This window comes from Calonectris borealis, chromosome Z, assembly GCF_964195595.1.
Source record: "Calonectris borealis chromosome Z, bCalBor7.hap1.2, whole genome shotgun sequence".
Taxonomy (NCBI): Eukaryota; Metazoa; Chordata; class Aves; order Procellariiformes; family Procellariidae; genus Calonectris; species Calonectris borealis.
The window spans coordinates 49,461,333-49,473,670 of NC_134352.1; the positions used below are offsets into that span (position 1 = coordinate 49,461,333).

At 38.4% G+C, this 12,338-nt stretch overlaps 1 protein-coding gene across 1 annotated transcript in view; it reads left to right on the top strand.

Annotated features, from left to right (window-relative positions):
• Positions 1 to 1,293: 1,293 nt before the first annotated feature.
• SLC24A2 (solute carrier family 24 member 2) overlaps positions 1,294 to 12,338 on the top strand; it is a 116,723-nt gene continuing 105,678 nt past the window's right edge. Inside the window, exon 1 of the mRNA XM_075136487.1 lies at positions 1,294 to 2,282. Within this exon, the coding sequence (XP_074992588.1) occupies positions 1,347 to 2,282 (936 nt within the window). The 5' untranslated portion in view covers positions 1,294 to 1,346. The remainder of the gene's footprint in view (positions 2,283 to 12,338) is intronic.

Genomic DNA, 12,338 nt, shown 5'->3' on the forward strand with positions numbered 1-12,338 from the left:
TGTAATAGTTGTAGTTCTGTATTTGAGAATACAAAATCAATATTCTACTAACTAATAGATTGTTCACTATTCAGCTATTACTAGAAATGATTTGAATAAGTGGTGTAACAATGTATTTTTTGACTAACAGTAAGGACTAATAATTTTATTTAGAAAGTATTTTATATTTTGTGTCATGTAAAATGCAACTTACTGTGCATAATGCATATGTAACTAATTTCTACATTGCATATATTCTTCAAATTCAGTAACCAAAACACCTGTTATATAGTGTTTTTTTCCTGTTTTAAAAGTGCTGTTGGTCTAATATGCTCAACTCTTACGTGAATAGTCCTTTTCACATAGTTTAGTTTCTCACTGTTCCATTTGTTTCAGGATCAACTCTTGTGTAGATTTAAACTATTTTCTTAAGGATCTGTAAGAGGAGCGCTTTTAAAAGATACTTACTACGTAGGTATTCTTAGTGACTTCCTACATTTATAGCTGAATGTGTGAAATAAACCAAAACAAAACCAGAGTTGAATGAAAATTTTGTCTTAGCTAGTCCAGGCTAGTGTGCTAGGTCTCATCAGAAGCAAGCTGAGTTCTCTGTGTAAACTTCAGTCAATTTTGCAGAGGAATTAAAGAAACTATGGATGTGTTAGATCTTCATTTCGATTCTGTTCCAATAGCATAGTGTTTTACCTACATATTAATGTTGCTCTATGCATGCGTAACATTTCAATTAATACTGCCTCAGCTGCCTAAAGGTCTGATGAGATGCTTGTTAGCACTTTGATTGCTTTTTCATACATTATTGCCCCTGCATTTGGGATTTGGACTTTACATGATCATGGTGGAAAGTAATTACACAAGGTAATAATCTTTGGTGTATCCATTAAAATAGTAGTTTTTTTTCATTTTTATGCAACATTTGGGGACAGTTTTTACCTTCCACTAGGATTTTTTGTCAGAGGAGAACAGTGGCTCAGAGACATATGAGAGGCATAAAATGATCTGAGTATTGATAGACTGTTATCCGCAGGGTTACCGCTGAAACAAACATATCGTTGCCGTGTGTGATGGGATGTGACAGGGGTTTATGTTACGGTTGGTAATATTCTGCTTTGAATTCTAAATTTAACCCAGTCTGTAAAATGCTTTTCAGAAGCTTCTAATTACATGCTGTTTCACTAATATTAATAATATCTGTTTGTCCTTTTAAGACGAAAGAAGAAAATACTTCTTATGAAGAGTAAAAGTACTTGATTCTTGGAAAACTCTTAAAGCACTTCTGACTTCAAAGCTGGAGAAGGTATGAAGGAACAATCCATCTGACTCCCTCAGCATCTCACACAGAACACAAAATGGCTTTTCAGAAAAAAACTGTTGCTGGTGTCTTGGAGGAGTGGTGTTTAGAGGAACCGCTGTTTGGTTGCAGACGGCACCAGAATGTCAGGAAAAAACTGAGACTGATACGAATTATAGGGCTTCTTGTCAGTGTAGTGGCCATTAGTACTTTCTCTCTTTCAATCGGTGCCTTTTTCAAGATGGAACCACATAGCATGGCGTTGGCCAGCAGCCTGGATAGCCAAAACCTGGTGCGTGGGCACCAAAGAACTCTGATGGATTTTACGGAACAGAATGAAAACGGCACTCCAGACCCACACGCTTCTACGAAATACGAAGCTGAGCATGACAATGCAACAGATGATCATACCGAGGGAGAGTACCCCAAGGACCTTTTCTCTCTTGAGGAGAGAAGAAAGGGAGCAGTGATCCTGCATGTAATTGGAATGATTTACATGTTTATAGCCTTAGCCATAGTTTGCGATGAGTTCTTTGTTCCTTCCTTGACTGTCATCACTGAAAAACTGACCATATCTGATGATGTGGCAGGGGCAACCTTCATGGCTGCTGGTGGGTCAGCCCCAGAACTCTTCACTTCTTTAATAGGAGTGTTTATATCCCACAGCAATGTCGGCATTGGTACAATAGTGGGATCTGCTGTGTTCAATATCCTGTTTGTTATTGGAATGTGTGCTTTATTTTCCAGAGAGATCTTGAACCTTACTTGGTGGCCACTCTTTCGAGATGTGTCCTTTTACATCATTGACTTGATCTTGCTAATCATCTTTTTTCTGGATAACTTGATCATGTGGTGGGAAAGCTTAACACTCCTGACAGCATATTTTTGCTATGTGACTTTCATGAAGTTCAATGTTCAAGTAGAAGAATGGGTGAAGAAATTTTTAAACAGGAACAAGGTTGAGAAGGTAACAACAGCAGAGGCTGAAGGAAAGGTTGGTCAATTTTTAATTAGCATATATGTAATAATGTCCTTGTAAGTGCTGATCTTAATATAGTACACTAAGCAACATAAAAAAATTCCATGTTTTGCTAAAAGGTCTTTTTGTTTAATCAGTCCAATAGGATTGAAAATATAAAACATGAGGTAGCCTTCTAGTAAATCAATAGCTTTTAACTGCAGAATGATCCTAATCACACAGACAGCAAGAAAAAAATGCCAGCAAAAAGACATAAACCTTTACTCAGCATTTTGGCACATTGATGAGGTCTGAAATATCGCTACTATTTTTCCCCTAAGCTTTTGGATTAAGCAGTAACAATATCTGGGTAGGATCTTGTGACAAAATCTGGCTTTTTAAAGACTTTCAATGCACTTTCTTCCTCAAAAAAGCAAATCACTCGGAACAGTATACAGAGGTATTTTTATACATGTTTTTTCATCTACTGATATTGATATACAGTATTAACTTCCAGTTGTAATTAGTGGCAATTACATGAAAAAAATCTCTGGAAAAACCACAATGGCAAAAGATGGAGGTCCTCTGTTTAAGTAGGATGGTTTCCCATTCACGGTATTTGCAACTAAGCAAACTAATTTTTGGCCTTCTACCTGGCCACAAGTAGAAAGGGAATTTATGCACAGAGGGCTCGGTGAGTCTTCAGCAATTATTATAATCTTTTAAACAGCTCTCTTCTTAAAGCAGGCCATATTTAAGGGACTTATGAAGCTGAACCCATAAATACTTATCTATGTAGCAATATGTTAATTGGATGTTTAATACTGAAATTTAAATGTCTGGTTTTATATGACAATAGGGTTATTCATCAGATAAGGTTTTATTATCCAGTAATTATTCAGAGTCTCAGGGAACTATTCACTGTTTTGTTTCTTTCGTTTGACAGCCCTATATGAGTGGTTCAGAAGAGACACAATCCACTGATATAAGTGTACAGCCATATAAACAGGAGGATAGAGAGACAGAGCACATATAACAATAGAGAGGGGACACCTGCCTGTGACTCACAGAAAACTGATGATTCTCCCTGTACGACCAACTTTGAAGAGAGAAATTGTTATTTTAGCAGTACAGACAGGTGCTTTCAGTTTTGGGACAAGCCACAAAAAAGTCCACCAAAAATAAAACCAGAAAATTCTCAATTTTTTTATTTTCTAACCAAGTTTAACACCTATACACTTACTTGTAATTCTATATTTTCCTTTTTGTTCCATTCCATTCCAAAATCAGCATGCTCATCTTCATCTTTCTCGAAATGCACAATTAGAATTTTATAAGTAAATGAAAAGGAGGGTCAACACCAACAAAATATTTGCCCTAATGAATTGAGAGCTTCTTTAACTACATTAGTTGATTTCTAAATAATTTAATATTTCACAGTGCATTGTAAGTACTTGACAGTTTGTGCTAAATGTGTGTGATGACAGGAAGACACTATGGTATACGAAGCAACCGTTTAATGCACCTTCATCTGTCCATAAACTGGATTTGAAGGGCATGTGAATCTATAACTGGTCTTAAAACAATAGTCGATATGAAAAGCCACTGCCTTGGGTTGGGTTGTCCAGGCTATAAGGTGGGGTAGAGTAGCTATATACCATGGTAAGCGCTCAATTTTCAACTGGATGGAAGAAAATCATTTGGGACCCATATTGAACATAATAAATGTTTAAAGTACTCCAGATGGACTTGATTTTAAAAAGATACCTTTAGGAGCACTCATTTATTGTTTAATATATTAATTACTTTTTCTTAGAGTTTATTCGTATTATAGGAATTCAGATAGGGATGAAAAAATCAGAAAACTGGCTACTTTTCCTAAAAACACAAGGTTTGCATCGTACGTTTCATGAAGATATTTTTCATGAATTAACTTGAAGTTAATTAAAATGATAAAATAATGTATTCTTAAATCGTTGAGGGGTAGAGAGGGATGAAAGAGATGCTCTAATTTTGTTGCAATTTAGCTGATACGTATTTTTTGCTTCCTGGCGAAAATAGCTTCTGAAGGTATCAGACCATGTATTTCTTCTATAAGCCATGCTGTGAAGACAGGTTTTTGAATATTCAGCTAACACTTTGAAATTATAACTCATTATGAATTATTTTACTATTCAGTTGAACAGCATTTAGCAGGATGAATGAACTGATTTTCTGATAGCAAGGATGTCACAGATTACGTTCTTTGGAAAGAATCTCACTGAAGTTATGTGCTCATTTATTTACCGTTACTAGATAGTTGGTTTTGTTGCTTTCTAAATTAAAAAAAAAAAAAAAAGAGAAAAGAAAAACTGTGACATGTAGTCCCAAGCCTGATAGAAATGCTTACATTTTCAGCTTGAAAGTTATTGCCTTTAGGATCAAATGTTTTTGTAGCCTGAGATCTGGTGCCTAGCGATCTGGTGCAGTGAATGCAAGGCATATGGGTGCTTATTTCCTAACGAGTGGGGATTTTAAGTATTGCAGTCCTGGCTTTTCGTGGCAAAGGATGCTTCATTTCTACAGTGTTAGCTGTTAGCCTAGATTGCTTCCAGTCGTCAAGAGTGTGCTATGTCGAGACAGCCAGCATGGCTTCACCAAGGGCAAGTCCTGCCTGACCAACCCCGTAGGCCTTCTGTGATGGAGTGACTGCATCAGTGGACATGGGAAGGGCTACAGATGTCGTCTGTCTGGACCTCTGTAAGGCCTTTGACACAGTCCCCCACAACATCCTTCTCTCTAAACTGGAGAGGTATGGATTTGATGGGTGGACTGTCCGGTGGGTGAGGAATTGGTTGGATGGTCGCATCCAGAGGGTAGTGGTCAACGGCTCAATGTCCAGATGGAGGTCGGTGACGAGTGGTATCCCGCAGGGGTCCATATTGGGACCAGTACTGTTTAATATCTTCAACAATGACACAGACAGTGGGATCGAGTGCACCCTCAGCAAGTTTGCAGACACCAAGCTGAGTGGTGCGGTTGACATGCCAGGGAGGGACAGGATTCCATCCAGAGGGCCTGTCCTCCCCACATGAGAAGTGGGCCTGTGTGAACCTCATGAGGTTCAACAAGGCCAAGTGCAAGGTCCTGCACCTGGGTCGGGGCAACCCCTGCTATCAATGCAGGCTGGGGGATGAAGGGATTGAGAGCAGCCCTGCCGAGAAGGACTTGGGGATACTGATGGATGAAAGGCTGGACATGAGCTGGCAACATGCACCCGCAGTGCAGAAAGCCAACTATATCCTGGGCTGCATCAAAAGAAGCGTGGCCAGCAGGTTGAGGGAGGTGATTCTGCCCTCTGCTGTGCTCTGGTGAGACCCCACCTGGCGTACTGCGTCCAGCCCTCAGCACAAGAGAGGTATGGACCTGTTGGAGCAGGTCCAGAGGAGGGCCATGAAAATGATCAGGGGGCTGGAAGGCCTCTCCTATGAAGAAAGGCTGAGAGAGTTGGGGTTGTTCAGCCTGGAGAAGAGAAGGCTTTGGGGAGACCTTATTGCAGCCTTTCAGTACTTAAAGGGGGCTTATAAGAAAGATGGGGACAAACTTTTTAGCAGGGCCTGTTGCGACAGGACAAGGGGGAATGGTTTTAAACTAAAAGAGGGCAGATTTAGACTGGATATAGGGAAGAAATTTTTTACAGTGAGGGTGGTAAAACACTGGGACAGGTTGCCCAGTGAGGGTGGTAAAACACTGGGACAGGTTGCCCAGAGAGGTGGTAGATGCCGCATCCCTGGAAGCATTCAAGGTCAGGTTGGACGAGGCTCTGAGCAACCTGATCTAGTTGTAGATGTCCCTGCCCATAACCTTTAAAGGTCCCTTCCAACCAAAACTATTCTACGATGCTATGATTCTATGTCAATGTAAAATAAAATTGTATATAATCAAATTAGTATATCAAATGCAGACTTTGCGATCTCAGTTGTTTCTAATGGAAACTTTTTCATCCTTTTTTTCTCCATTAGGGCAGAGAATTGCTAGGCAGCTCTCTGTAATCGGTGGGTTAGAGTGTCTTGAAAGAACTTTATTTCAGGAGTGTACAGAAAATTCTCTTCTTTCCTCTAACCAATACTCCTTTTGCCTATCTATTGTTGATTCTGCTGTTGCCAAACTGGCAAGTGTTCTGTTAAAAAACGTGCCTGCCGTATTTATCTTTAAGACTTTGTGTTGTAATCTGAAAGCAGCTCAGCAAAGCTGAGCGGTCTAAATAAGGCATCATAAAGCTGGATAGTTGAAGGGTTAGGTGGCTTATTAGCAAACAAGTATCAAAGAGTAAAAATCTGATCAGATGAATAACCTCTTGAGATAGTAAAATATATTTTAATGTTAATTTCAGTACTTTTATTATCAGTCACCTTGAAAGGTTGAAGAAAGTTTTACAAGCTTTTTGCATTTAGAGTTCATGGGGGGCATTGGCAAGGTCCTGTTTAACTGTGGATAGTCTTGTGCCCCATCTCACCCTCAAGGAAACCTGATGGCAGTCTGATACTGATGAACTCCGGAGATCATTGTGACAAGGATGGAAAAAAGGAGGAAAGATGAAAAAGCAAGACGGCATGAAAAGACAGAATAAAACCCAGATGGCTAAGTTCTACAATGTAGGGTGGCATATGGCATACCTAGGCCAAGATGGATTTCTGACAAGTGACACCAAGCCCTGTGGGCTGCCCTAAATTGGCCCTACTGTAGGTAGTGTGATCCCACCACCGGATACTTCCAGAAGTCCCTTCCAGCCTAACTTATTCTGTGGTGTGACTTTTGTTTTATGTCGTTATCCTGCAAAGAATAGATGATTTTTTAGAAATGGGAGGAAAATTTTATATTAATTCTATATCTTCCTCAGTTGAGTGAAGATGTTTAAAAACAGCAGCGTGAAATTGAGTATAATGCACAGGAAGAGGAAAATGGAAAAAGCTGATGTATAAAATGTACTGATGTAAAAATAAGACTTTTTTGACCTTCAGCTAAGGTTTCAGTCTTTTCTTCATAGTCTGTACTGGTGAAGGCATGTTGAATATATTAGATCATGGTAAAACATCGTGCAAAATTATATTTCAGTTTTTAAGTACTTTTTTTTCTTTAATGTAGTATGGAGATCATTGCAGAAATACTTGAATCTGATCGCTCAGTAAATAACTCAAAACAGTTCTGTTTGGCAACTAGGAGAACAGAATGTGGGTGGCACAGGGATATTGTGCAATGACATCTGTTTCACTGACAGTACCATTTTAGATTAATAGCTTATGATATATACAAGACAGTTACAGTTCTTCTACATTTACAGAGAACTGCATTTGGAAAATGAGCTATTTTTACCAACAAGACATAGTTTGACATTATTTTATTGCCAATTTTCTTGTCTTAAGAAACTTGAATAGTTTGTGTGTGATATTTTAAGATCTATACTGATCTCAAGTGTTGCCACATTGTATTTAATGGCAGTATTTGCATTCTAAAGGAAAGGCTGTTAACAGTATTTTTAGGTACTTCTCTACTTGGTGGCTGTATTAACACTGCAAATGCACAGTCACTGTTACAATGTATGATCTAATATGTGTTTGTTTAAGGAAAAACACAAATTACCTGCGCGTACAGGAAAAACTGGAATCTGCAAAAGGTCTGAGTTTGTAGTTGGTTTGAACTCCTGAACAGTTCTTTTTCAGGGCTTCTAATGTTGAATCCACAGACCCCGTAACTGTAAGTCTATCTATAGTATAGCCTTTCTTCTCTCACCATCAACAAAAGGTATTTTAAAGTGGTGTTTCATAGTTCACAGGGAGATTGGAGTCTTATTCTACAGCCATTTCACAGTTGGTCTACTTGTGCAAGCATGTGTGTGAATATAGACTATGAGTATCTGGAGCTTGCATACCAAAGTAAGCAAGATGGTTGCATTATTCTAAGTACATGTTTGGAACATGAGCATCATCACTGTCCTTGTACCGTGTTTTATTTTGGTAAAAGCCTGCTTTTGTGTTATGTTTTATCTGCTTTTATTATCTCAAAAACTTTCAAGTTACTTCTGTGTTAACGTAATGTTACTCCAGTAGCAGTAACTGTTAGTTCATTTGCCTTGAGTATTTAGCATACTAAATTCAATTTAGGGCTATTACTGACATACCCAAAGGCTGATACTTTATATATGCAACTGTCAGTACAGTGAAATGGATACTATTCTTTATTTTAGTTTATTTTAGCGCCTCCCAGTAATTTATTGACTACAAAGCAATGATGATAGTGGTTTTCACCACTGGAGTCTCTTGGTTTTGTATGTATGTGCCCTGGTAATGAGCAGAAAGTGACAGCGTGGAAATGCAGTATAGATTGAATGCTCTTAAATCATGGCCATCCACTAAGATTCATTAGGCAACCCTTGCTAATTGTGCTGGGAACAGGAAGGCTAGAACTGTGCCACCTTTAATTAACACCAAAGGGACAACATATCCATCAATATATTTGAAAATAAAAAGCCTATGTAATTAAAAAGAAGTCAGATGATACTTCTTAGAGGCCGCGCAAAACCAGCGGTGTTGGCAAATGTTCAACATGCTGTGTTTCAGAAGAACTCCAGCCATGATTAAATCCATTGTGCTAGAAGCTGTACAAAGAGAGGAATATGCAGTCCCAAAGTCTGGAGACTTTATAAATGTTTTTCCTTCTGTCATCTCAGTCTTGGGTACTTTGGTCCAGATCCTCAACTGGATGTGGGAGCTACAAGAGACTGTAGGTGGAATTCCAATACCCAAATCAATATATCAGACCTCAAAATACTTGCCTGCTTGGCGGTACTTAAGCTGCACTTTTAAACAGAGAAAACCTTCAGATGCCATAGTTTTGTTGACTTTAGAGTGGCCTTGGCCTTTCTGAGTGGTGACACTCCGTAGCCAGCCAGCACTACACCACCAGGGCCACATGCCAAAAAATTAGGTTTGATGAAGTGCTTCTGCCCAGTTAATGATCTGAGTTTTTGTTGATTTTATTAGCAGGAGTCAGTTTTCCACTGCCAACTGTAGAGGTGAGAAAATAGCTCCTTTTGGGTTCTTCCTTCTTCTGAAATTGTTTCTAAGAATTCAGGCATTTTGCTTTTGTAACTGTAGAATAAGATTATAACCAATCTGAATTTGTTACTGCATAATGGATAGTATGTTCATACTGAAGAAAGTCCTATAACAAAAGCGATGTAGAGGTAGAATAGTGTAATGGTCAGGAGAGTTCTTAAAAATAAGGTACATGCCCACTCTTGTCTGGTGTTTGTGGAAAGCCAGGCTTTTTAACCATAGAAATTAGAGACCACCTGTGCAGAAAGCTTTTGAAAGGACTAAACCTAAAGTGGACAGTCTGGGTTCCTGTGTTCTGTTGCTTGTGGTTGGACATTTGTATGTTTTATAAAGATGGTGTAAGGCAATGCGGGATTTGGACATGTATTAACTTTCTACCCGTTAGGTACAGACAACAAACATACAAAACCAGTGAGTACTTTCTGGTAAACAGCAATCAATACAGTACCCGTATTTCAAAATTAAAATAGCTTCCCTTGGTCCTTTCGACCAGAATTCAAACTCTCATTTTAGCCAGCAAAGCAAAGAAATACAGAGACAAAGGAAGTCTGAAAGTTTATACCTTAAAAGATCTATGTGGGATGAATGAGTATTAAAAGTGTTTTATACACAAGGTACGGAACATATGGGAAGATGTATTAGAGATGGTATAATTAAACAACTGTAATACCTGTAACAATTGATTAAGACATTTCTTATCTATTTTGCAACCTTTCTTGCTATTTGTAAAATAAACTTTAATATAAAGAGTAAGACTTCTTAATTTCTCCCCAGTCATCTACAATGTTTTGCCTAACCTGCAAACTATGACTAGTGTGGTGTTACTCATTCTGTAGAATAAAGAATGGTGTTTCCTTCACCTTAACATAGATTAGCCATATTCCATTGTATTTCAGCCAGCTCTTATGTAAATATCACTTTTTATTATTTAATTTAATGGCTGGTTCCATTAATCTGTGCAGCAGTAAGTGTGCTGTTGGCACAAACTAGAGATTCAAATTCTTTCTTGGCACTGGCAGCTTTTTTAGAACCTAAAATGACAAGATAGAGCAAAATCAGATAATTGTAATGAATTTATTACTATGCACAGATCAGTTGTTACGCATCATATGGTGAGATACAGGTAGTTTAGAAAAAGAATGGTGACTGGTTTTGTGATTTTAATCCAAAACTCATTAAGTACTTCTCTTGAAAATCGCTATGTTCCTTTATCGATACAAACCAAATACCTTATCGATACAAACTAAATACCTTATCAATACTTAGCTGTGCATTTCAAAATTCTGGAAATTTGGGCTGTCAATGAGAACTCCTTACGGAATGCTCTTGACTCCATATTGTTCTGTTTTAACACAGACACAAATGTTTTAACTATTATTAATTTTCATACCAAAGTACCAAGATGATAATCCGGTCTCCATCACACTAGGTGCTTAGACAACTGTATGAAATTACAGTTCCTCCCCTCAGTAGCTGATGGTGGAAAAAGATAAATGCCATTCAGAGTACCTGGTAAGAAGAGTACGATTCATCATGTATATAATTTTATGTACATTGATAGATGCTTACCCTTCTATATAGTTAGCATACCATCAGACTTTTCCTCATCATCTGAGCTGTCACTGAGTTGCTGATCATTTATTGCACATAGATGTCCCGGAGGTAATTTAAAGAAACAGTTTGTTTCTCTATGTGATCTAGCAATAGATCTTTGCAAGTATCAGGCAATGATGCATCTAGTAGAAAGCAGCATCTTTTGTATAATAGGACTTAAGTGAAAATAGTAGTATTGGTTCTCTATTTTGCTTTTTGGGAAAACAGGCAGATAAGGTGGTTTTGGTTTAGTTTGGTTTTGTTGTAAATTTGTGTGTGTGAAATTCTTGCAGTTGTATTGTTAAGCACAGGTCACTGTTGCAGGCAAACCGAAAATCCTAAGTTAGAGCAGCCTGAGGGCATACTTTTGGCAAACCACTTACACCTGACAGAAAATATACTGTAGTACATTACCACATATTTCATTATTTTGCAGGCACTACCTGTAACTTTGAGGAAATACAGTTGCTATTTGCTGTCATTGGTGGTTTGTTGGCTTACATGTCTTCCTATCTGAAAAGAGAAGATGAAAAAAATGCAGTCATGGAAAAACAGCCATTGCCTTGCTGGCAGTAGAATTGAGCCTCATGGCTTGGGAGGGCAATGAGAGTTTTAAGTGTTGATCGTGTACTTGTTTCTACAGCAAGTGGAGGGTTCAGAGCTCATGTTGCCTCCAAAGCAGCTTTATCTAGCGATATAACCACTACTCTGCCTTAGTCAACAGTGGCTCACTTTGGGTAATATTACTATCCCTGTCAGATACAATCACATCAGGACAGTTCAAAGAATAGTTACTGCTCAGTTACTGTGTCTTGCATTATTCCATTACTATTCCACTGTCCTCCGTATCATTGAAGTTGTATTCATTTACATGAATAGCCATAAATAGCAATGATCTTGGATGGGTTCTTTTAAGGTGAGTGTGTGAGCATGGGCTTAAAGGTGTGTGTGCAATGATATTAACACCGCTATGATGTGCTACACTTAAGGGATGAATAGATTGGTGCACAATAATTTCTTGTTTGAGGAAAGATAGCAGGGAATTTGTACTGCATACTACACTGACAAATTACTAATAAATTTTCCTCAGGAATTAATCCTGCTTTATCACCTCTTAACTGCTTACTGCTAGGAGTCCAGTCTAAAGTCAGTGGTAATACCAGTGACATTTATTGCATAACCAGCTAGTGTAAACTTTTCACCCTCTCACATTGCTGTAAAACAGCTCTAGCGGATGTAGAGCACTAAAGAAAAGGTTCGTCCGCTGTCACAGCCTGTGTTTGGTGACCCTCAGGGCATCGTTTGAGACCTGTCCAGTTATGTAGGATTTTGCCCAAGGGAGAAGGTTGCAGTTTGCAGGGTTTGCAATGCTAGAGGATGAGCACCTCTTTTGGGATTAATCAGG